Source organism: Hylobates moloch, unplaced genomic scaffold (genome assembly GCF_009828535.3).
Source record: "Hylobates moloch isolate HMO894 unplaced genomic scaffold, HMol_V3 SCAFFOLD_16, whole genome shotgun sequence".
In the NCBI taxonomy this organism is placed as follows: Eukaryota; Metazoa; Chordata; class Mammalia; order Primates; family Hylobatidae; genus Hylobates; species Hylobates moloch.
This window is the reverse complement of record NW_026652291.1, coordinates 24,044,791-24,072,395: the sequence shown is the minus strand read 5'-3', so window position 1 is coordinate 24,072,395 and position 27,605 is coordinate 24,044,791. Positions and strand designations below refer to the sequence as shown.

Sequence of the window (27,605 nt, the reverse complement as noted above, 5' to 3'; positions counted from 1 at the left end):
TTGAGCCCAGGAGGCAGAGGTTGCAGTGAACCAAGATCGTGCTGCTGCACTCTAGCCTGGGCAACAGAGCCAGACTTTGTCTCAAAAAAAAAAAAAAAAATTCTGTTGTTTAAGCCACTTAGTCTGTGGTACTTTTTTATGGCAGCCTTAGGAGACTAATACATATAGGACTCCACATAAGCCTAAGGAAAAGTCAACTATCAATTTCACAGAAGAAAAGACCAATGAGCATCCTTGGTACTGCCACTGGAAGGGCTGACATCTTGTTGACAGCCCTGTTTGCAACCCTTGTCTGAGTTTCCAGATGCATCACAAAGTGGTGATGTGATTTGTTCTTGAGTCTCATGGCAGATACTGCTCAACAGCAGTAAATTCTATCAAAGAAAGCTGCTCTTTTCCAGTAGCTCAGTCTCCTGAACTTTTTATGATGTTTTGTCCCTTTGACCCAATGTGAAGTTATGAAGTCATTCTCTCCTTTGAAGCAAATAAGAAACATTAACTCTCATTTTTTGGGAAAACTAATCTTAGTATCACATCAAAAAGGAGTTTTTTTCCCAGGACCTGAGTAATTTGAGAATAGAAGGAAGAGGTGCCCCTGAGGTAGTGAGGTGGGTGCAAATGGATCTCTAATGTAAAGAAGAATGTCAGCACAACTTCAATGAGAAGATGGACTACAGGTCACTATAAAAGAGATCTCAAGGAATTACAAAGATCCAGGCCTTTCCCCAAAGGACTTTGGGACCAGAGAAAAAGATGTATGATCTAAAACACGTTAGCTTAGACATTAGGACACAGGCACCACAAGGAAGTCAAGAGACTTTCTATAGCCACATCTCATTACAGTGTCAAATTTGTTGTTAAGAAAAAAAAGAAGTGGATTGAAACTGCACTTCAGACCAAATGAACCTAACATATATTTATCGAACATTTATTTAACAGCTGCAGCATACAAATTATTCTCATCAGCACATGTAACATTCTCCAGGATAGACCCTATGTTAGACCACAAAACAAGTCTCAACACATTTTTAAAAAGTAAAATAATATCAAGTATCTTCTCAGACTACAGTGGAAAGAAACTAGAAATAAATAATTAGAGAAACATTGGAAACAAAGCAAATACATGGAAATTAGACATGTTCCTAAACAACCATGGGGTCAATAAGAAATTTAAGAAGGAAATGAAAACATTTGTTGAAACAAATTGAAAAGGAAACATAATACACTAAAACCTATGGCCTAAAAGCAGTGCTAAGAGGGAAACAATAAACATATACATCAAAAAATTACAAGATTTCAAATAAATAATTAACGATGCATCTCAAGGAACTAGAAAAACAAGGACAAATGAAACTCAAAATTGGGTGAAGGAAAGAAATAAGAAAAGATCAGAGCATAGCTAAACAAAATAGAACCAAAAAAACAAAACAAAACAAAACAAAAAACCGAAGAATCAACAAAACAAAACTGGCTTTTTGAAAAGATAAAGAAAATTGACAAACCTTTAGCTAGGCTAACCAAGGGAAAGGAGAGAAGTTCCCAATAAACAAAATCTGAAACAAAAAAAGGATACCTTAAGACCAATAACACACAAATAAAAAGGATCATCAGAGATTATTATGAACATCTATATGTGAACAAATCAGAAAACCTAGAGGAAATATATAAATTCCTGGACACACATAAAACCCACCAATAGTGAACAAGGAAGAAATAGAAAATCTGAATAGACCAATAACAAGTAATGAAATTGAATCAGCAACAAGTCTCTTAACAAAGAAAAGCCCAGGGTCAGATGGCTTTACACTGAATTTTACCAAACTTATAAAGAAGAATTAACATCAATTCTTCTCAAACTATTCCAAAAAATTGAAGACTAGAGAATTCTTCCTAACTCATTTTATAAGGCCAGCATTACCCTGATACCAAACTGGACAAGAAGACAGTAAACAAAACTACAGGCCAGTATCCCTGATGAACACAGATGCAAAGATCCTCAACAAAAAACTAGCAAACTGAATCCAAAAACACTAAAAATGTGAGACCCTCCATCTCTATAAAATATAAAAACATCCTGGGCATGGTGACACATGCTTGTAGTTCCAGCCACTTTGGAGGCTGAGGCAGGAGGATTGCTTGAGCCCAGGAGTTTGAAACTGTAGTAAGCTACGATCATGCCATTGCAACAACAGAGTGGAACCCTGTCTCTTACAAAAAAAAAAAGATAAAGTAGGAGTAATCCCAGGGATTCAAGGACAGTTCAACATGTGCAAATCAAGAAATATGATACATCACATCCACAGAATGAAGAAAAAAAAAAAACATAAAATCATCTCAATAGGCAAAGAAAGAGCATTTGGTAAAATTCAACATTCCTTTATGATAAAAACTGTCAACAAATAAGGCGTAGTAAGAATAGCTCTCAACATAATAAAGGCCATATGTGACAAACCCACAGCTAAGAATGAAGAAAAGCAGAAAGCCTTTCCTCTAAGAACTGGAACAAGACAAAGATGCCCACTTTCACCACTCCTATTCATCATAGTACTGGAAGTCCTAGCCAGAGCAATCAGGCAAGAGAAAGACATAAAAAGCATCCAAATTTGAAAGGAGGAAGTAAAATTGTTCCTCTTTACAGATGATATGATCTTATATAGAAAAACCTAAAAACTCCACTGAAAAACTCTGAGAACTAATAAATTCGGTAAATTGGCAGGATACAAAATTAACACACAAAAATCAGTAGCATTTCTACACACCAATAATTAACTAGCTGAGAAAGAAATAAAGAAAGCAATCCTATTTACAATAACTACAAAAATAATCCCGGGAATAAATGTAACCAAAGAGGTGAAAGACTTCTACAAGGAAAACTACAAACCATTGATTAAAGAAATTGAAGAGGACACCAAGAAAATGGAAAGACATCTCATGCGTATGGATCAGAATAATTAATATTGTTAAAATGACCATACTACCAAAAGCAATCTATAGAGTCAATATAATTCCTATCAAAACGCCAATGACATTCTTCTCAAAAATAGAAAAAACAATCCTAAAATTCGCATGAATCCACAAAGGAGCTAGAATATCCAAAGTGATACTGAGCAAGAAGAACCATCTGAAGGTATCATACTACCTTAACTTCAAAATGTTCTTCAAAGTTATAGTAACTAAAAAGCATGGTAATGGTATAAAAACAGACCCATAAGGCCAATGGAAAGAGCCAAGAAATAAATCCATATATTTACAGCCAGCTGATTTTCAACAAAGGTGTTAAGAACATATATTGGGGAAAGGATACTTTCTTCAATAAATTGTGCTGTGAAAAGTGGATATCTACATGCAGAAGAATGAAACTAGACCTCTATCTCTATCCATATACAAAAATCAACTCAAAATGAATTAAAGACTTAAACCTAACACCTGAAACTACAAAATGACTAGAAAAAAGTAGCAGAAACACTCCAGGGCATTGGTCTAGGCAAAGATTTTATGGCTAAGACCTCAAAAGCATAGGCAACAAAAACAAAAATAGACAAATGGGACTATGTCAAACTAAAAAGCTTGTGCACAGTAAAGAAAATAATAATAGTGCAAAGACTCAACCTATTGAATGAGAAAAAACATTTTCAAACTATTCATCTGAAAAAGGACTAATAATATTCAGCATATATAAGGAAATCAAACAACTTATATGCAGAAAACCAAATTTCCCATTAAAAAGTGGGCAAAGGATCAAACAGACACTTGTCAGAAGAAGACATACAAATGGCCAACAGGCATATGAAAAAAATGCTAAATATCACAAATCATCAGGGAAATGCAAATCAAAGCCACAATGAGACATCTTACCCCCATCAGTATGATATTATCAGGAAGACAAAAGACAACAAATGTTGGCCAGCATAGTGAGAAAGGGGCAATACTGCTGGTAGGAATGTAAATTAGTACAGCCATTACAAAAAACAGTGTGGAGATTTCTCAAAAAACTAAAAATAAAACTACTATATGATCCAGCAATACCATTACTGGGTATTTATCCAAAGGAAAGGGTATCTGTATATCAAAGGTGTATCAGCACCCCCATGTTTATTGTATCACTATTTACAATAGACAAGATATGGAATCAACCTAAGTGTCCATCAATGGATGAACAGATGAAGGAAATGTGGCATACATACACAATGGAATATTATTCAGCCAAAAAAAAGAAGGAAATCCTGTCATTTGCAGCAACATGGATGGAACTGGAGGTCATTATGTTAAGTGAAGTAAGATAGGCACGGAAAGACAAACGGGCAAGTTCTCATTCATTTGTGGGAGCTGAAAAAGTTGATCTCATGAAGGTAGTGAGTAGAAGCATAGTTATCAGAGACTTGAAAGGGTATGCAGAGAGGTTGGTTAATGGGTACAAACATACAGTTAGAAGGAACAAATTCTGTTTGGTAGGATGACTATAGTTAACAATACTACACTATATATTTGAAAATAGCTAGAGAGAATATGCGAAATGTTCCCAACACAAAGAAATGATAAACGTTTGAGGTGATGGATACCCTAAATACCCTAACTTGATTATTATATAATCTATGCATGTATTAAAATACCACATATACCCCATAAATATGTACAAATATTATGCATCAATTAAAAAAATGTAAGAGAAAGAAAAAATGTTTTATAGGCCCTCAGAGCCATTGGCTCCACTGCTTTTAACTTTCTGCATGACTGAATCGAAACCTTAAGAAAGGCAGTCCATTGTTTAATTCAGAGGAAGAAAAAAAAAAAAACTTTCAGAGAGGAATGAAATGAAAAATAATCAGTTGTGCCCAGCCAATCTCTTAGGTTTTTAAACAATTCACAGAATGGGTGGGAGGCAAGGAATTACAAGGCCTGGCTCTGCTCCTAATACTTCTAGGCCTTGGATTTCTTACCCGTAAAATGTGGAAATTCGACTAAATAATCTCTTAAGTTTCTTCTAACTTTAAAGCTCTGAGATGCTTAAACAAACCAAAACTCATTATGATTCTAAAACCAAATAAGAAGACTTATTTCCAGAGGCTTTGGGGTTAATAAAGTAATAATAAACACTCGCGGGGGTACTCTGTACCAGCCACCATGGCTTGAGCACTTGATGTCCATTGATACTTTGTTGAGTGCATGTTAACATTTTATCTTTAAAAAGCATAGCTCATAAATCTTTTTGAAGCCCTGACTTTGCACAAGAGATTCAGTGAGCAATTTCTAATGTCATTTAAATCAGTGGTGTTAAATTACTCATCTGGGAAACTACTTAAAGCTGGAGACATCATCTTTCATAGGTGAATTTGATGATTATTTGAAATGCTATCTACATTTAAAATATTCAGTAAAACAGTTCAGAATTATGACCGCAGGAACTACTTTCCATTTTTCTCAATTCTCTTTCTAGACTCAAGTGCTTGAGACTAAGGTATTTTGAGGTAAGCTCTTCTTTTTTTTTTTTTTTTTCCTGGTGGGAGGCAAGGGATAATGCTGATTCAATGTGGCAAAAATGGGAAATGCAGCTTTACAAAATTCATTGGACACCTCCTAATTCCAAGCATTATGCTGAAAACCAGACTCTAAGGACAATCCAGAAATGAAAACATCACTATTGCCCTGGAGGACTGAAGAGTTTGGTAGGGAGATAACATCCATGCCAAGAGCTCTCCTCTAATAAGAGGTGACAGGAACTGTGACATGGAGCAAAACTCATGAGAGAATCTGCTTGGGATAGCTTACTTTGAATTTTTTCTTTAGGACCATACTTGGCACAAAGTAAGAACTGTGTGAGAGAAAACATTACTTTAATTTGATCTTATATCATCAGTAGGACTTTGTCATGTGGACAAAAATGGAGTAATTAAGGTGAAAGCAGCAGTAGAGGCACAAAGGTACAAAATTTTGGAGCATAATGGGGGAAAGTTTGATAGAGATTCTGTCCATTCAAAATGCGAAATCCCTTCTAAATCTGTTCAGTTTTTTTCTAACCTAGTCCAGTTCCCCAGTGCAGACCACCATCTATCTTGCCTGGATACTGCCCTGACCTCTAGCCGGTATGAGGTTCTAGCCTAGTGGCTGGCACATAGTAGTTCCTCATTTGTTGAATAAATGAATCAGCTGGCATTAGGCATTAGATCCACAGAGTCTGTGCTTCATTGTATAAGCGTCAGAGGCGTATAATCAAAGCAGGGATTCTTAGCTGTTTTGTGCTATCGACTGTTTGTCAGTCTCCTAAAGCCTAGGATGCCTTCTCAAGACAATGTGTTAAATACATGAACAAATACATAAGACTTAAAAAGAAAGTATATATTAAAATACTTATCTAATATTAAAAACCAACTTCATGAGTTTCTGATATAGCAATAGCAGCATTTCTTTATTAACACCTTAATACTATAATTAATGGTAGTGTTACCATTATAATAACCATAATAATGCTATCATTATTATGGTTAATACTACTACTAATACAACCATTAATAGAGCCAAGAACTACCATGATTTCCAAGTAGCAATGACAAAAGATAAAGGATATCTTAAGGTATCTGTCACAACTATAATGTGCTATGGAAACATCTATGCCTTCTGTTGGTGACTAAGTGGAAGGTACTGCTAATATTACTGTGGTTTGTTGCCTACATCCATAACTGAGGGACATGCTTATCTCATTAACCTCCTTAGGGGCTGGAGACAATAAAGATGTAAATCATCCAAGTTGATGGACCCTCTGGATTCTAAGTGGTTCCATATCTAGTTTGAATCACCTGACTGGAACTGAAAAAAAAACAGCATCTTATACTCTCCCCTGTAGGACTGGGCACAGAGGAGTGACGCTTCCCGAGGGCCCAGCCACAGGAGGGACAGAGCTGCATAATGTTGACAAGCCTGGAGGTCAGTCTTAATTTTAGCACTTAACTAATGTGTGACTGTGGGCATTGGTGTCCTCATCTGTTAAAGAAGGATCATAACACTAAAAAGAACATCACAGAAGATATCAATAAAAAGCATTACAGTTGTCACCTCCTCTTCAGTATTACCACATTAGCAATTCTGAAAGGGACTTGTAAAAATCTCTGGTTGGAGACCACATTAAGAGCTTCCAAAATATCTCGTTTACACCACCCTTTTGGAACACAGCATCTTAAACTCTGTTGCTCTTTCTTAGATTTTGCTCCACACAGATGGTTCAGTAACCACAAGAATATATTTCAATATCGTGGAAAAGCTTTCCCTAAGTCACCATATTTGCAGTCTCTGAGGTGAATAAATAAGGAAGAAAAATATGGCTATGTTGGTCAAAGAATGTATAGGACAGTAATATTCTGAAATATGTAAACTTAGCATTCTTCCACTACACCTCCACATATCTACATGTATTAATTCAAAAAAAATTTCAAAGATGACAGTAAAATTCAAATAAGAACAGGAAAAAAAATGGAGACTATTGGATAATAGTCTAACATTTGAAAACATGGGGAAAAGTTTTATTTCCACACTGGTCAGATCCATGTGTTCTCTTGTAATTCTTACCAATCATGAAAATACATTTCAGTGAGCAAATACACTTAAGCCTAGGTAATTGGAGAAAAGGTTTGGAAATGAAGGTCTTCTAGCTCTATATCAGAAAATTTAATTTAGGACATTAACAAGATGACAGAATGGGAGGTCCCAGCTTCACTACCCCCGACAAAGAGTTCAACTAGCAACTATCCACAGACAGGAACACCTACGTGAAACCCCGCAAATTGGAACACATCTCAGTCACCTACATGGTCCACAGGATGAAATGAAAACCTCATGGAAAGGGTAAGAGAAATAGACTCACTTTAATCACTTCACTCCTCCCCCTCCCCCACAAGTTGGCACAGGGCCAACAGAGAGGATTTCCCCTTGGGACCACATTTTCTACAGAGGAAAAAGAAAATCAGAGGCAGACACCCAGCTTCCTTAGGATTCTCGAACACTTCCCAGGAAGCCCACAGTCATTTCACGCCTCCACCAAGACCTGTATCCAGAAGGAAACCATACATCTAAAACACCTGGGGTCAGGTAGCAACAAAGCAAGAAGGCAGAGCCCACAGCAATCAAGATGTAGACCTTGGTGGTAGCTCTGTGTACTTGCCAGTGGTGGCGCCCTATCAGAGTTACTAACAGCATAGCCCACTGACAAAGCTGATCTGCCATACCTAGGAATTTAAACAGTTCTCAGCCCAGCCTCAGAGCCCACCCCAAGGCCCCACATGACAAGGAGGCAAACCTCAACTATGTATTTACACTGAGAAAAGCAGAGGATAACAAAGCAGCTTGTCCTATCTTTCCTGATCAGAAACTCCACCTGACCTCTGGGCTTCTGCAGCCCTGTCTAGCTGCTAAACTCAAAGAGTAGTATCACCTGGCCTGGCCAGGGAATGCACCCTGTGGCCTGGCCCAATCTGAGGTGACCACAAGGTCCATCCAGCAGCTCAGCCTGACTGCAGAGGTCAGCCAGTGGTCTCACCAGATACCGGAGCCCAGCCAGCTGCCCCATCCAAATGCAAGGCAAAGGCAGCAGCCCGGCCATCTAGAGAATCTGAAAGCAAGTTCTGTCTTCCCAGGGTCCTTACCAGCTGTCCTATCAGAATCACTAAACAGTGAAGGCCTACCTCTGCAAAAGAACACCTGTAACAGCCAGAAAAGATGGCTGCATCCTCAAATACGCAGACATCAATGCAAGAACACAAGGATTACAAAGACTTCGGAAATCATGACACCTCCAAAAGATACTAACAAAGCTCCAATGATGGGCCCAAAAGAAAGGGGGATCTATGAAATGACAGACAAAAAAATTCAGAATAATTCTCTCGAAAAAGTTCAGTAAATGACAAGAATATATGGATAAATATGAAATAAAATTTGGAAAATACATGAATGAGAATTTTGACAAAAAAATAGAAACAACAACAAAAAATATAAATCCTAGAGATAAAGAACACAATTACTGAAGTGAAAAATGCAACAGATGCTGGGCATGGTGGCTCACACCTGTAATCCCAGCACTTTGGGAGGCCGAGGCAGGTGGATCATGAGGTCAGGAGTTCAAGACCAGCCTGGCCAACATGGTGAAGCCCTGTCTGTACTAAAAATACAAAAATTAGCTGGGCATGGTGGCTCATTCCTGTAATCGCAGCTACTGGGGAGGCTGAAGCAGGAGAATTGCTTGAACTGGGACCTGGGAGGTGGAGGTTGCAGTGAACAGAGATCATGCCACTGCACTCCAGCCTAAGCTACAGAGCGAAACTCCATCACAGAAAAAAAAAAAAAAAAAATGCAATAGAACACTTCAACAGCAGGCTTGACTAAACAGAAGAAAGAATGAGTGAGCTCAAAGACAGAATATTTGAAATTATCCATTCAGAAGAAAAAAAAAAAGAATGCAAAAGAATGAAGAAAGCCTACAAGACTTATGGATAAGGCACCATCAACAGACCTAACCTTCACACAACAGAAATTCAAGAAGGAGAAGAAAGAGAAAGCGAGCCAGAAAGCATATTTTAAAAAGTAATAGTTGAAAATTTCTCTAACCTGAGGAAAGATGACAACATCCAGGTATAGGAAGTGCAGAAGTCTCCAATAAAATTCAACCCGAAGAGGCTTTCACAAAGACACATAATCAAATTACCAAAAATCAAAGACAAATAAAAAATTATGAGAGCACCAAGAGACAAGAAATACATCACATACAAAGGGGTCCCAATACAACTATAATCAACTTCTCAGCAGAAACTCTGTAGGCCTGAAGAGAATGGGATGATATATTCAAAGTGCTGAAGGAAAAAAGAAACCTGCCAACCAAGAATACTTTGCTCAACAAAGCTGTCTCTGAAATGAGGGAAAAATAAAAAATTTTCCAGACAAACAAAAGCCAAGGGAGTTCATTGCCAGTATGCCTGCCTTATAGGTACTGATAAGTGAAGTTTTTAAAAGCTGAAGCAAAAACCTGCTATTAAATAATAAATAATGTAAAAATGATGAAAGCACAAAACCCAATGGTATAAGTAAAGCAGAGCCATATTCAGAATACTCTAAATGTACTATAATGATGATGTGTAAGGCAATTTTATCCCTAGAATTAAGGGTTAAAAGACAAAACTATTAATAACAACTATAGTTAAAATAAATTGTCAAAGGATACCCATTACAAAATAATATAAATTCTGACAATTAAAACCATAAGGTGTGGGGGGAAGGAAGAGTAAACGTGTAGAGTTGTTATATACAATCAAAGTTATCATCACCTTGAAATAGGTGATCTGAAGTATAAGATGTTCTATGTAAGCCTCTTGGTGATCACAAAGCAAAAATCTTTAGTAGAAGAGCAAAAGTACAAGGGATCAAAGCATACCACTACAGAAAACCATAAAATCACAAATGAAGTCAGAAGAAAGGAAGGAAAATAATCTACAAAACAATCAGAAGGCAATTAATAAAATGGCGGTGGTAAGTTTTTACCTATCAATACTTACCTTGAATATAAATTGATTAAATTACTCAAAAAGACATAGAATGATTGAATGGATAAAAAAACAAGACCCAACTATATGCTGGGTCACCTCCCTTTTAAAGACACACATAGACTGAAAGTGAAGGAATGGAAAAAGACATTCCACACAAATGGAAACCAAAAGAGAGCTGGGATAGCTATACTTATATCAGGCAAAATAGATCTTAAGTCAAAAACTATAAGAAGAGACAAAGAAGGACATTATATAATGATTAAGGGGTCAATTCATCAAGAGAATACAATGATTATAAATACATATGCACCCAATATCGAAGCATCTAAATACATAAAACAAATATTAAAAGATTGAAGGGAAAGACATATTGCAATACAATAATCATATCGGACTTGAATACTCTATGTTCAATAATGGGCAGATCAACCAGACAGAAAAGTAATAAGGAAACATTGGACTTGAACAACACTTTAGACCAAATGGACCTAGCAAACATATACAGAACATTCCATCCAACAGCAACAGAATATACATTCTTCTCAAGTGTATCCAGAACATTATCCAGTATAGATCATATGTTGGGTCACAAGACAAGTCTTGTTAAATTAAAGAAGACTGAAATATATCAAGTGTGTTTTCTGACCTCAGAGTAAACAAATAGAAATCAATCACATGGAGAATTTCAGAAAATTCACAAATATATAGAAATTAAACAACATGACTCTCAATAGCCAATGGGTCAAAGAAGAAATTAAAAGGATTTAAACATATCTTGAGACAAACAAAAACAGAAATACAATGTACCACAACTTATGGAATGTGGCAAAAGCAGTTCTAAGAGAAAAGTTCATCGCAATGAACGCCTACATCAAAAAATAAGGAATATCGCAAGTAGTAATTTAATGTACACCTCAAGAAAACAGAGAAAGCTGAACAAACTAAGCCTGATGTCAATAGAAAAAAGACATAATAAAAATCAAAGCAGAAATACCTGAAGTAGAGACTAGAAAAATACAAAAAATCAATGAAACTAAGAGTTGGTTTTTTGAAAACAACATGGATGAACTTTCAGCTGGACTAAGAAAAAATGGAAGACACAAGTAAATAAAATGAGAAATGAAAGGGGTGACATTACAACTGATCACAGAAATACAAAGGACATTAAGAGAATATTACAATTACATGCCAAAAAGTAGGATAACCTGGAAGAAATGGATAAATTCCCTAACAAATGTAATCTACCAAGACTTAATCACAAGGAAATAGAAAATCTGAGCAGACCAAAAACCAGTAAGGTGATTGAACCAGTGATTAAAAAAACAAAAACAAAAAACACTTCCATCAAAGGAAAATCCCAGCGCCCAATGGCTTTACTGCTGAAGTCTGCCATTAACCAGGTATGATGGTGCACACCTGTGGTCCCAGCCACAATGGGGGCTGAGGGCAGAGGATCGTTCAATCCTGGGAGGTTGAGGCAGCAGTGAGCCGTCTTCATGCCACTATACTCCAGCCTTGGCAACAGAGCAACACCTTGTCTTAAAAAAAAATGTTTTTAAATAAAGAAGAATGCCAATCCTCACAAACTCTTTAAAAAAAATTAAAGAGAAAACATTTCCACACTCTTTTAATGAGGCCAGCATAGCTCTTCTTATGAGCCAAACAAGGACATTACAAGAAAAGGAAACTACAGGAAAGGATCCTTCACGAACATAAATGCCAAAATCCTCAACAAAATACTGGCAAACTAAATTTAATAGCACATTAAAATAATCATTCACCTATAATTAAGTGGCATTTATCCCTGGGATGCAAAGATGTTTCAATATATGCAAATCAAACAAAATAAAAGATAAAAAAAGATCATCTCATTAGATACAGCAAAAACATTTGACAAAATTCAACATTCTTTAATGATAAAAAAAATAACAAATTAGGTATAAAAGGAATGTACCTTAACACAGTAAAGGCCATATGTGATTAAACACACAGCTAACATTATATTTAACAGTGAAAAACTGAAACTCTTTTCCCTAAGTCCTAGAACAAGACAAGGATGTCCACTCTTGCCACTTCTATTCAACACAGTATTGAAAATCCTTAGAGAAATTAGGCAAGAGAAAGAAATAAAAGGCATCCAATTAGAAAAGGAGGAAATGAAATTGCCACTGTTTGTTGATAACATAATCTTCCATATAGAAAACACTTAAGATTCCACCCATAAACTGTTATAACTAATAAACATACACAGTAAAGTTTCAGGACACAAAATCAACACACAAAAATCAGTACTGTTTCTATACACCAACAAATGTTCTGAAAAAGAAATCAAGAGAACAATTCCACTTACAATACCTACAAAAAAAAAAAAGAATACATTTAACCAAAGAGGTGAAAACTATAAAATACTGACGAAATAAATTTAAGAAGATACAAATAAATGGAAAGATATCTTGTGCTCATGGATTAGAATAATTAATATTGTTAAAATGACCATACCACCCAAAGCAATCTACAGAATCAGTGCAATCCCTATCAAAATTCCAATGTCATTTTTCATTAAAATAGAAAACAATCCTAAAATTCCACACTGAATTAAAAAACAAAACAAATACCAAATAGCCAAAACTATCATAAGCAAAAACAACAAAGTTGGAGGTATCACACTACGTGACTTGAAACTATACTACAAGGATATAGAAATTAAAAGAGCATGATACTAGCATAAAAATACACCCATTAACCAATGGAACAGAACAGAAAGCCCAGAAATGAACCCACACATGTACAGTCATTTGATATTTGACAAAAGTGTCAACACATTAGGAAAAGGATCATCTCTTCAATAAACGGTGTTGGGAAAACTGGATATCCATATGCAGAAGAATAAAATTAGACCCTTATCTCACACCATACACAAAATCAACTCAAAATGGATTAAAGGTTTAAACATAAGACCTGAAACTGTAAAACTATTAGAAGAAAATATAAGGGAAAAACTAGACAATATTGGTCTAGGCAGTGATTTTTTACATTTGACCCCAAAGGCACAGGAAACAAAATAAAAAAGACAAATGGGATTAAATCAAAATAAAAAGTGTTTGTACAACAAAGGAAACAGAGTGAAGAGACAAACTATGAATTTGGAGAAAATATTTGCAAGCCACATATCTGATAAAGGATTAATATCCAAGATACATACGAAACTCAAAAAACTCTATAGAAAGAAAATAAATAATCTGATTTAAAAATAGGCAAAGGACCTGAATGACACTTCTCAAAAGAAGACATACAAAGGGCTAACAAATATATATATAATACTCAACATCACTAACCATTAGGGAAATGCAAATTAAAACCACCATGAGATATCACCTCATACCCGTCAGAATGGCATTATCAAAAAGATTAAATATAACTAGTGTTGGTGAGGATGTGGAGAAAAGGGAACCCTTGTACAATGTTGGTGGGAATGTAATTTAGTACAACCATTATGAAAAAGGTTCCTCAGAAAACTAAAAATGGAATTATGATATGATCCAGCAATCCCAGTTCTGGTACTTACTCAAAAGATTTGAAATCAGTATGTCAAACGGATGTCTGCATGCCCATGTTCACTACAGCACTATTAAACAATACACAAGTTATGGAATCAACCTAAGTGTCCATCAGTGGATGAATGGATGAAGAAAATGTGGCATATATACACAATGAAATACTATTTAGCCTTTAAAAAGAAAAATATTTTGTAATTTGCAACAACATGGATGGAATTGGATAACATTATGCTAAGTGAAATAAGCCAGACACAGAAAAACAAGTACCACATGTTCTCCCTTATATGTGGAATGTAGAACAATTGAACTCAAAGAAGCAGAAAGTAGAATGGTGGTTACCAGAGCCTGGGGAGATGCAGGGAATGCGTAGATGTTGGTCAAAGGGTACAAAGCCTCAATTAGACAGTAATAATAAGGTTTTTATTTCTTGAAAATATATTACACAGTGTGATGAATACAGTGACTAATACTGTATTTTAGATTGGAAAATTGCTAAGAGAATACATTTCAAATCTTCTCACCACAAAAATAAAAAGTATTTAAGGTGATAGATATGTTAATTGATTTAATTGTTCCACATTGTATTAAAAAATCAGAACATAACTTTGTACCCCACAAATACATATAATTTATCTACTTATAATTTAAAATTTTTTAATTTAAAAAAGGATTAATTTATTCCACAAAAATCCACTGTGTAATTTCAATGTGCCAGGCAACATGCTGGGGATATACAATAGCGGTGGTTCCTGCTTCCACAAAGGTCTCGGTCCAGCAGAGGACTCCTAAACAAAGAATTGCAGTCCAGTGAAATAAGCACATGATGCGGGTTTGTATATTGCTCCTGGGAAATGCAGCGGAGGCAGCACTGCATCTGGGGAAGGCTCTCTATAATTGCTCCTTCCGGCAAGCGACTGTGTTCACAAACACCAGCCTCCCACAGTATACTAGGCACAGGACAGGGTGAGCCCAGGAAAGAGACTTGGGTTGAATCCCAGCTACCTTTTTTATTTGTGTGACTTTTGCCAAATCATTGAACCTCTTTGCTGTTGTTTCTGCATTCATAAAATGGGATAATCTGTACTTTTAAATTGTGAAGATTAAATGAGATAATATATGTATAAAGTATATAGGACATTCCTGGCACATAGTAGAAACAATTACACATAGAAACAATTTTAAAAATCATATATAAAAATCATTTTAATGGCAAAAAAAACTGTTTGCAGATTATCACTTCCTCATGGGAAAATATCACATAGCTTACTTTTCTTTGTATTCTCAATAACTGACAAATGGTAGGAACTCAATATACGTGTTTCTGAGAAACTTTTGAACCTCCTGGAAAAAGCTTCAAACAAAGCAATCATTAGAGTTTTTTGGTTTTAATAAGGATTAAAATCTAAAATGCACAACAAATGAAGACAAAAATACATAAGAACAGAAATGAGGCCAAATTTGTTAATGAGAGTGAAAAGATGTGATTTGTTTTAAAAAAAACTGCTCTGCTATTCTTCCATTTTGAGGAAGGAAAATATTGTTCAGGAAGAAGATGAGCATCTCTGACGTTTGTAGCTAGGAGAAAGAATTTTAAAAATTAGTTAACTTGTTTTTGTTTTCCAAGCAAAATATATTCAAGGTTTAAAAATATCATAAAATAGAGATGCACCTTAAGAACAACAAAAATTTCCTGTAATCCCATCAAGCACAATGGTAATCACTCTTTATCTGCGAATCTGGGCCCTCCACTCTGGTTTGGAGCGCTACGAGCTGCAGCAGGATTACAGCAAAATGGGCAACAGAGAAACATGTTATATCTTGTACAGAGACATGCAGCCCAGGTGATGATCTTATTAAATAATGACAAGAGAACCTTTCTGAGCGTCTAAAAAGTTGTTGTCACAAAAATTGAGGTTCCCCAGGCCACAACTCTCTACTCACTTTGGGAAATCACTTTGGGACACCCTTTGGGAAATGCTGGACTCTAAAATCCAAATGGAATACAAACACTTGTTTCTGAGAAAAAGACACTGAGTTCAAAGTCTCTAGGGATATCCTACTGCTCTGGCAGAAGTCTACTGTGATCCGTTAAATGCAAATGAATCAAGAACATCTGGTCTAAATTTGTTTTAAAGCCTATGAGGTTTTAAATACAAAGAAAGTTTGGCAAAATATAGTTTTGAGTCTGCTGAATCTAGAATTTAGTATTTTTTAAAAAGGCCAAGAGGTTCAGCAGAGCAAGAGACAAAGTAAGGCTAACTTTATAAAGTTAACTAATACAGGTAGTTTGTCAAAATATTTCTTTCTGGTTTCTCTAGCTTTCTAACACTTTAGCAGTGTTAGAAAACACTGCTAAAACGGCATGTACTTCCAAGTCAGCTTTGCCAATTTATGTATGTTTGGGTTTCTGTACACCACGATCTGACCAAGTAGGCAGTAGAGATTAATGAAAAGCTACATTTGTATACAGATGTGTGTGTATACATATACATATACATATGCATGTATATAAATATAAATTATACATATATGTACATACAATTTCAAGAATTGTCAAAGTCTTTAATAAGCTAATACATGTTATAAATCTCCAACAAAGGGGGCACAGCGTGACCTAATACACTGGCCCCAGCATCTGGATCTTTTTGGCCTTCTGCATGGGACACACTTCGGAAAATGCTGGACTCTTAAGTTCAAGTGGGATACAAACGTCAGGGATGCAGACGATTTTAGCCACCTGTATGGTAAATCCACCTGATAGCAATAACATAAGCACAGCCTGAGAAGGACCCTGTATGGCAGACGCACATGAATGTGTGTGCTGAGCTAATGAATCCTGGCGTAGCCAACTTGGGGATTTGTCCCTTGTCTATGAGGAACATCTGAGCCCCCAGCCCATCCCATGGAACACAGGCTATACAGGCCCTAAATTCTGGGTTGAATAAAGGTTGCCAGGTGGAGGTTGCTAGCAAAATGGTGCTAACTGAAAATGCTATATAAACTGCATGCTTCTTGCAAGTGGTTGCTGTTCTCCTGTCCAGTCTCCCGCCACTGGACTCTCTTCCCTGTATGTAAGCCTCCAGTAAAGGCCCATGTCTTGTTTGCTGGCCTTGGGTCTCTTCTTCAGCCTCGTGAACCTGGTGCCATCCCCACTAGAGTTGATAGGGGTTTGGCACACAACCACCTGCAGTCTCAAGCTATCCATTCAAGGGTACATTAAACAATTATTAAATACCTGCTATGTGCTTCATCCAGTCTTGACATCCTCAGTTTACACATATCTGAGCACTCTAATCCTACACTTAAATCTACACTTTTCTTATGCATAAAAGAGAGCCTGGACAGGTGCGGTCGCTCATGCCTTTAATCCCAGTACTTTGGGAGGCCGAAGTGGGCAGATCACTTGAGGTTAGGAGTTCGAGACCAACCTGGCCAACACAGTGAAACCCCCGTCTCTACTAAAAATACAAAAATTAGCCAGACATGGTGGCACGTGCCTGTGGTCCCAGCTATTCAGGAGGCTGAGATGGGAGGATCACTTGAACCCGGAAGGTGGAGGGTGCAGTGAGCCGAGACTATGCCATTGCACTCTAGCCTGGGTGACAGAGCAAGACTCTGTCTCAAAATAAAAAAATTAAAAAATTAAAAAAAGAACCCAAACCAAAGACTACTACTTAAGGGCAGCTTGTGTGCAAGCTTTACATTATTTTCTCTTCCCTGGTTGGAATGAACTTCAAAGGCAGAAGGTTTGCTTTTATTCCCTCGACCCTCTTACTGTTCACCAACCCATGTGAACCTAGTGGCATTACAGAGCTACCCTGACTGGTGAAAACGGCAGGGTGTGCCCACCTTGTCTAGACAAAGGAGACTCCTGTGGAGATGAGGGGTAAGAGAGGAGTGAAATGTTGTTTGGGATCTTGCCTATTAACAATTCTCCTGCCATTTGCTCTTGAGAGCAGACCTCAGAGCTAACATCAACACTACTCTCCAGCTCTGCCCCCCCCGCACCCTGTGATTTAACCAAGGTAAGGGGATTTGTTTGCCTTCCTACTAATTATCCCCTTGGTGAGAAAATGAGAATAAAGTGTAGGCTGATCACAGAGTCTTTCCCTCCACGATTATGCTGGGAACTGGATTGCCCTGCGGGGCTGCCAAATCCCTGCAGAACTCTGCCACAGATGACAGGGAGGAGGCTGTGGCTCTGCTCTCGGCAGCCCACTACCAAGCAAGGGGGCCAAGGCAAATAGGCTGGGCCCGGAGCACCGTAATCCCTCTCCAAAGAAGAGATGAATCACTGAACACGAGGTGCCCTGTGGTTACCCTGACACACTGTGCTGCCAGGGAGAGCCCAGCTCAGCTGAGGGAGCTCCAGATGAGGCTGCAATTCCAAGGAGCTCTTCACCCTCTACCACCCTCTGCAATTCTAAAGGGCACAGCGAGGGTGGTGGGGGAGGACAATGACAAACGTCTCCCCAAGGTAGTTCCTCCCAAGGTTCCCCAGGCACAGAAACCAATCATACCGAGCTCCCCACAGCATCTCTGTATTTACTGCTTGCTGCTGAGAAATGCAAAGCCCTTCTTAGATCTCATTCCACATGCTATAGTTTGAGCAACAGCTCTCTTTGGGGGTAACAGAGGAGTCGATAGTAATTATCCTTATGTCCCATATCAAATGGAAATGAGGCAGAGAGATATCAAATTAAGATTTTTTTATTCCTACAGCACTTTGCACTGTACGAAACACCTTCATATATACCCTGTCACCCTGACTGAGCAGGATTGCTCAGTTCCATTTTACAGATAAGAAAGTAAAGCTCTGAAGAAATGACTTACCCGGAGGACAGACTGATGGGAATCTGCCCCCATAACCCCAGGGGGATTCAGTTTACCCAACTGGAACCATCCAGCCTCAAAGCAGGGCTCTCCCAGAGGTTGGCACTGCCACAAGCCTGGTGCCAGGCAGAGGGCAGGGCATCACCTGGCTGGAGGGCTTTCCAATGTGTACAGATATCCTTGAAGCTCCCAATAGCTCATCTGAAAGCATTTTTTTCTTCCATTTTTTTTTTTGAGACCAAATCTCACTCTGTCAGCCAGGCTGGAGTGCGGTGGCGCAATCTTGGCTCACTGCAGCCTCCACCTCCTGGGTTCAAGCAATTCTCCTGCCTCAGCTTCTTAAGTAGCTGGAATTACAGGCGCGCCACCATGCCCAGCTAATTTTTGTACTTTTAGTAGAGACAGGGTTTCACCATGTTGGCCAGCTGGTCTCAAACTCCTAGCTTCAAGTGATCCACCCACCTCAGCCTCCCAAAGTGCTGGGAATACAGGCACGAGCCACCACGCCTGGACAAATGAAAGCATTTTTAAATGGATAAATGCCACAGGTTGAAAAATACGTGTTCATTCTCCTAAACTTTGTCTTTCCTTCTCCTCCTTCTATTCTGGGACCCAGGATGAGTTAAAGACGTTTCAACGCCAGAGCTCTACCCTGATTGCACACGTCAGGATGTTCAGGAAGAGCCTCATGGGTAACTACAGCTCAGGATGCATCCAGACACTGTCTCCATTGGCCTGCAGAGCTGCTCTCCGAGGACTCACTTCACTGCCTCTCATTTCCCAGGCTCACGGAGATATACTACCTGTCACCTCTGGGCCTGGAGGGCGGCTGGAGGTGAGATGTGAAGGAAGACTGCATCGTCAAAGCAGATGGAAGCATTCCCTAGCACCTGAGCCATCCTGGGTCCTAGCTTGATTACTAAAGAATAGGCAGATTTCAAAGTAAAATGTCCAGAAACTTGTTTATAGAACATAATACTGTGGGCACATAGCAGTTATCTGTAAGCATTCATATCTGTCAAGGACATAGACATACGGACTTTATCCTCAAGCTCTGCCTGCTATACATCTTGTTTTAAATCCCTTGGCCCTATTTACATTAAAAATAAGCCCCCAAGGCAAAATATGTATATATGCTTGTATGCATCCTCTATACATAACTGTATGGAAGTTCTGGGGGGTAACATAGCAAATAAATAACTACGGTGACTTGGGGCACTGCCAGGTTTGGGAAATGGCTGGAAAAGGGTTTGGAAGTTTCACTGAAATTCAGGTCATCCATTTCTCCGTGGTGTTCTCTTAACAAGTTGCTTTACCTTTCTCAGACTCAGTGTCAACTAGGAAATGGGGAGAATGACACCTGCCTTGCAGGATTGCTGTAAAAGCCACAGATCATACACCTCATATGCTGGCATACAGCAGACATTCAGTAAGTGCTAGCTATAACTATTACTACTATAAAAGAGGATGGGGCCAGGAGTGGTGGCTCACGCTTGTAATCCTAGCACTTTGAGAGGCCAAGGCAGGCAGATCACCTGAGGTCAGGAGTTTGAGATCAGCCTGACCAACATGGCGAAACCCTGTCTCTACTAAAATAACAAAAATTAGCCAGGCGTGGGCACACACCTGTAATCCCAGCTACTTGGGAGGCTGAGGCAGGAAAATCACTTGAGCCCGGGAGGCAGAGGTTGCAGTGAGCCGAGACAGCACCATCGCACTCCAGCCTGGGTGACAGAGCGAGACTCCATCTCAAAAACAAACAAACAAACAAAAAAGAGGATGGTTGCCAAAAGGCCATACCTCTACCCTCCTTGTAGCCATGGAAACTGCCTCTTGTTGAATAAGAGCATCCCTCCTCATTCTCTAGTCCCAGATTTGCCTTTGAGTCTCTGGTGTAAACTCTGGCATAGGGACCAGTTAGTTCCTGGTGAGGATCAACTGTGCTGGCTATTCCAACACACCTGTTCCCCACTTCCAACCTCAGATCCACTCTATCTGCTCTGGTGACTGACCTCTGTGGGCTGCTTCCCCAGGGCTTCATGTCCTTTGGCCTCAGGCTAGGATCCACCAGTTGGAAACACCAGCACCAGATCTGGGAATTTATTCCTCCCTATCTCCCTGCTTGGTCAAATCTCTGCAGTGGTTCTGTCCTTTCTGTCACCATAGCTCCTGTTGGGCAGCCCTCTTCTGATTCCAGCGCTTGCTTCCTCTGTAGGTGGTCCCTTCATTAAGCTCTCTCCAGATAAACCTTTTTAGGGCACCATCTGCTTCCTGCCAGGACCCCAACCAAAACAGAGGAGGAGGTTTTCTTGATGCAAACTGTAACACTGTTAGAATAACTTTAGAACAAGGAGATGTTAAAAATAATTATAAGCTGCGGAGGCAGACTAATAATGTCTAGTTCAGGCTAGGGCTCTGATTTTCATTACTTGAACCTCCAAGAATTAAAGCAACTTTCATCTAATAAGAAAGTAGATTAAGCAACGAAAAAACAGTCTCAGCCTAGAGATCTTGGCTTTTCCTTCAGTGAGGGGCCCGTTTTCCTTCAGTGAGGGGCCCCTCTCCAAAGTAACAAGAACCTTGCAGCAGGAAAGAGAACTTGTTTCAACCTTGATGGCCACTTATTCTGTGTCAAGCATCACATGAGTTATTCTACATAAACCGTCTCATTTGGAGCTGATAACAACTTGGTGAGGTATACCCATTTTTCAGATGAGGAAATGGAGTCATAAAGATAGTAAGGATCCTGTTCGAGGTCACACAGCTTGTCAGTGCAGAATCAGGGTTTGAACCTGAGCAGTCTGGCTCTGGAGTCTGGGTACTCTGAACCAATGCATATGGGCCTCCTCCCTGGAAAGGCCTAGACAGGGGGCCCAGAGCAATGAAAAGTGAAGCAGGGAGGCAAGCTCAGCCTCTCTTCCTAACAGCCTCAGCTGCTGAAGGTGTGCTCACATCCATGAGATGCCCCCACTATGGAAATGGGGCTGTGGGGGCATATTTCAGCCACCGACCAAGATCATCAGCCACGGAGACAAACCAGAACTGAAGGAGTGTCTGTGAAAACAAAATGCTACAAAGAACCACAGCTTCTGAAGACAAAGGGGGTCCATGACAAACTAGGATTCTCTGCAACATTATCAAATACCAAACCAAATCCTGCCTGAACCCTTCAGTCTGCAAGACAGATCCCTCTTTATACTTGTAGAATTCAATGGCACATAGCATGAGGGCAAACATCCAAAGCTTAAAAATGATCTAGAAACTCTGAACAACATTGAGGAGGAAAAACAAATGTTGTCAACACACTGGGTAATTTCATCCACAGAGAAACAAGCAGTAACTTCATCACTTTCAGAAGAAACCAATCTCTTGGGCCAAATAACCAAAACACCAAGAACTTCTTTGCAATGCCATTCCCAAACCTTGCCTGTAATTCAGCACTTATTAACAGACCCACATTCCACCTGCAAGGAAAGCCAGCATTCCATCTTACGCCACTGGAAAGTTTAATAAATGAGGCATAGTGCATTGCCGATTGATGTATCACTCAACCAAGGCACAACAGAATAAACACTTAAGTGCAAAATGATTTATAGTCTGGACACAGTGACTGAGTCTTGATTCTCATTCTGTTTCACATAACATTCGTTTTCTCTGCTTAAATCTACCTCCCTCTTACTGAAAAGGCAAGATGCATGGGTAGTAGGATGAAAGATTCAGCCTTGTGCATATTTACACACAGTTCAGTAATCCCAGGAGAAAATAAATTGACAGAGAATGGTATTTATACCAAACAGTCAGAAAACAACATATTAAGATACACCGTCAAATGGTTGCCGAGTATGAATAATCTGCCAACCAAGGATCCAATTTGTGCATACATCTTCCCCAAAGCAATTTCCAGCCACTTTGGGTTCTAGCTTTTTGACTGGATAACAACACTTGAACTCATTCTGCAAAGGAAGCCAGCTGCAGCGATTTTTAAAAGGACTTTAAAGTGGACCTGGGTACATCAAAAGTGATTTGCAAAGCCCTCTGGCTTAGAGCTCCATCTTACCAGTCGAGTCAGCCCCAGAAACCTGGCCACTCGTCTGCTCCTCAGCATTGATGAGCTGTAGGTCTGTATATGAACATCCAAAGCTAGGACTGCTGGTGTCTTCAGAATGGGTGGTCCAGCTGCTCTCAGAAGTCAGAGGGCATCTCCCCAGGGAGTCAAAGGAAGGGCATGTCCAGCAGGGCATGGTCAATGGTAGGGCTGGGGAGAGACCAAAAACCAAAAGCGTACAATATAAATAGTTGTACTTTGTTTATCTTTAGTGCTTATCTTACTTTGATGTTACTCACATCATATGAAATCTCAACAGTCATACGAGGCAAGGAAGTCTTGTATGAAGAGTATCACTCATGACACAGACAGGAAAAACTGATTGACTGAGACCCCATGGTGAGTCAGTATCAAAACCAGTACGAAAAGTAAGGTCCCGGCTGGGTGCGGTGGCTCACGCCTGTAATCCCAGCACTTTGGGAGGCTGAGGTGGGCGGATCACGAGGTCAGGAGATCGGGACCATCCTGGCTAACACGGTAAAACCCCATCTCTACTAAAAATACAAAAAATTAGCCAGGCATGGTGGCGGGCGCCTGTAGTCCCAGCTACTCAGGAGGCTGAGGCAGAAGAATGGCATGAACCTGGGAGGCAGAGCTTGCAGCGAGCAGAGATCGCACCACCGCACTCCAGCCTGGGCAACAGAACGAGACTCCGTCTCAAAAAAAAAGAAAAGAAAAGAAAAGTAAGGTCCCAGGACTCTCCAATCAAAGAAAATCTCACTAAAGGAACACAAGTTACTTCAGGGCCTAATTTTACTTCTTAACTTAGATTTCTGCTTCTTTCAAACCCAAAGTACAGGAATCTTGCGTTTCACTCTTACTATTTCCTCCATTTTTAGTGGCACAAAAAAACTCATCAATTTACACTGAAACATTAGAGCCAGTTTAAGTTAAAGGATAAAGAGTAGATATGTAACTATATATGAACATGTATGTGGCATGCCCCTGCTTGCTTTGGGTTGACTGTAACTGGAGATTCTGCTGACTGTCACATATACAAATGGAGATTTATTGAGGCTGCCAACCTGCTGCAATACAATGAAAAATACCTTTAAGGGGAAAATGTACGAAGCTTGGCTTTATCTCCTTAGCCTTGAGAACCAAATCAGACTTTAAAAACTACTTTAGAAAGGATTTTTTAAATCTTTCAAATTTGAAACTTTTGAATTCTTCTAATTTGTCTTTAGTTAATTTCCTATCACATGCTGTCTCCACGGTGCTGCATAAGAATCATATCATTACGGCCGGGCACGGTGGCTCACGCCTGTAATCCCAGGACTTTGGAAAGCCGAGGGGGGCCGGGCACGGTGGCTCACGCCTGTAATCCCAGGACTTTGGAAAGCCGAGGGGGGGTGGATCACCTGAGGTCAGGAGTTCAAGACCAGCCTGCCAACATGGCGAAACCCCGAATCTACTAAAAAAAATACAAAAATTAGCTGGGCACGGTGGCGGGCACCTATAATCCCAGCTACTTGGGAGGCTGACACACAAGAATCGCTTGAACCCAGGAGGTGGGTGTCGCAGTGAGATCGCGCCATTGCACTCCAGCCTGGACAACAAGAGAGAAACTCTATCTCCAAAAAAAAAAAAAAAAGAATCATATCATTGCAAATTTACCAAGAGGTACTGAAACAAGTGCTGAAAATAGCCTAGATAAGACAGGGAGAATGAAAACAAGAGAAACTACCATGTATTGAGTACCCATCAAATGTCAGGTATTTTACAAATGTCTTGTTTCATCCGTCTATCCTGAGAGATAGGCAGTAGTCTTATTTTAACTCAAAGACATTAAGAAACTTGCCCAAGATGATAAAGTCAGTTCTCCTGCCGGGAAAACCAAAACAAGTAGAAAAAGAAAAACCGAGATTTAAGAGAGAAGAAAGAATAAACATCAATGCTTGCAATAGTATAAATATAAAATTTTTCATTCCTTATTCTCTTAGGCATTTGTAAAGCATTTAGGTCCTTTTTCTGGAGTGCTTATTGTTCATATCCTCTTTTCTTTAAAAATGTCACCCTTTCTGCATATTCCTGAGCTATTCTCTCCAAAGATGCGGGGTCCCCTTCCCTGCTTTATTTTTTCTTAGTGTTATCACTGTCTAATGTACTACACGCCCGTCTCCCATACTAGAATCCAAGCTCCTTGAGGGGGCAGGGATTTTTGTCTATTATGTTCACTTCCAAACCCCCATTCCTGGAATAGTGCCTGGTATAAGGCAGGCATTCAACAAATATTTGTTGGTTATATCAACAGAAGCACCACAAATCATTCCATAACAGTCTATACTAAATACAGAATATTAAAATTGGACTGGTATCTATAACCCCCACCCTAAACATAGAAAAAAAATAAAATACTAAAAAAGAATAAAAAATAAAAATTTTTTATAAACCAACCAAAAGTAAAAAGCAAAGCCAAATTCATAAAAGTTTGCTATACGATGCCATTTCCTATAGTATGGTGGTTTAGATACTTTAAACTACTATGGAAATGAAATTAAAATATTTGTAAAATGTAATAACATTATTTAAAATGCATCACAGGGTGAGCAACAAAGTAAAGAATCATCAGAGGCCGAGTGAAAGCTGCAATCCCAAAAGAGTAAACAGAGGACACAAGCTGATTTTCACTCTCAAGATTCTGAACAAACCAGACTCTTGAGTTTTCCAAACCTCTTATGAAGAAGGCAAATGATAAAGAACCTAGGGCCAACCGAAGATGGGGAACAGAAGAGCTGATGCATAAAGTGAGAATCCCCAAAAGGCTTAAAGGGTAAGTTGGAAATAACCTCCACCCGTAGCTGGAGATAGCAAAGAAAACTGTCTGCCTTAGGATTGCGTGAAGAATAGAGGAAAAAATATCTCCTGAGAATTAATAACCACAAACTTTTTCACATAGGGGTGTACAGCTAAAAGTACTTGTGTGGTCTGAAAAACCTCCAAGTTGAGACTAGTTTAAGTACTTCCAGGTTAGTAGCCTCAGGCACCCAGGAAAAGCAAATACTATAATAATGTCTCTTTTTTTTTTTTTTTTTGAGACAGAGTCTCGCTTTGCTGCCCAGGCTGGAGTGCAGTGGTGCAATCCCAGCTCACTGCAATCTCCACCTCCCAGGCTCAAGTGATTCTCATGTTTTAGCCTCCCAAGTAGCTGGGACTGCAGGCTCCCGCCACCATGCCCGGCCAATTTTTTTTTTTTTTTTTAGTAGAGACAGGTTTCACCATGTTGGCCAGGCTGGTCTTGAACTCCTGACCTCAAGTGATCCATCTGCCCGCCTCTGCCTCCCAAAGTGTTAGGATTACAGGCGTAAGCCACCACGCCTGGCCAATAATCCTTTCTGAAGGAAGATACCTTCAAACCAGCCTCCTCAGACAGAATGTTCCTAAGTTGATGTGCACATGGTAGAAAAAATAATAAATAATAAATAAATAAATCACAAAATGCATACGAAATCAAATTACCATGAACAAGAACCAGCAAAGTGTGTGGGCGGGTGGGGTGAACAGGCAGAATGAGATTTGCAAAGAATTTTCAGACACGAGAATTGTTGAGCAAAAAACACAACTATGTTTAATCTGTTTAAGGAAATAGAAATTAAAAATACGAAAAAGGAGCATGTACAATTGAAAAAGAACTAAATAAACTTCCAGAGAAGAAAAACTATACTACAGTAAATACAAAATTGAATGGATAACATAGACAAAAAGATGGAAATACGAAAGAGAGATGAAGACACACGGAGGGCAGTGTGAGACAGTCTCACAGACATCTAATCTGAGTTCCTAAGGAGAGGAGAAAGAAAATGGTAGAGGGGCAATATTTGAAAAAATACTGGTTGAAAATTCTCTAGAATTTATGAAAGATTTTACTTGTCAGATTAGAAATTCCAAGGCATCTCAAGCAGGGTAACTAAAAATAAATCTACAAATAGACACCAAAACTACGTAAGACCAAAAACAAAGAGAAGATCTTAACAGCCATCAAAGAGAAAACACACATTACCTTCAAACGAAGAATGTTTAGACTGACTACCACCTCTTTCCAGAGCAGGAGAAGCCAAGGTGCACTTCAATGTGTAGACAGAAAAATAACTATGAAGTTAGAATTACATACCCAGTGAAATATCTTCATAGAACAAGGGAAAAAAATAAAGACAATTTAGACAAACAAAAACTATAAATATCCTTAAAGGAGGAAAGAAAGGTGAAATGAAAGAAATGTAAGAGGTTAGAAATAAAACTATATCAGTACTTAAAAATAAACATAAATGGACTAAGCATTCAAGATAAAAAGACTGTCAGGTTGAATTAACAAATGAAATTTAACATGGTATGCACAAAAAATATATCTAAAATATAAAGGATTATCAACGATGAAAGTAAAGGGATGGGAAAGCCATGTAAGATAAAACATTAATGAAAAGAAAGTTGATATAGTTATATATTATGGATAGACTTTACAACAAAATGACAAAAAGTACAATTCATCAGACATATAATAATCCTAAACTTGGATATATTTAATAATATAGCCTCAAAATTATTAATGCAAAAATTGACAGAACTGTAAGAAAGTAAGAAATGTCCATCATC

At 38.8% G+C, this 27,605-nt stretch overlaps 1 protein-coding gene across 6 annotated transcripts in view; it reads right to left on the bottom strand.

The window, feature by feature from the left end:
• STON2 (stonin 2) overlaps positions 1 to 27,605 on the bottom strand; it is a 179,434-nt gene that overhangs the window by 85,643 nt on the left and 66,186 nt on the right. For 5 of the 6 annotated variants that reach the window (XM_058429868.1, XM_032134787.2, XM_058429869.1 and 2 more), the window contains exon 4: positions 22,968 to 23,165. The exons of the other annotated variant lie outside the window; for it this stretch is intronic. In XM_058429868.1, coding sequence (XP_058285851.1) covers positions 22,968 to 23,165 — 198 coding nt within the window. The remainder of the gene's footprint in view (positions 1 to 22,967; positions 23,166 to 27,605) is intronic. 6 annotated transcript variants of the gene reach the window in all.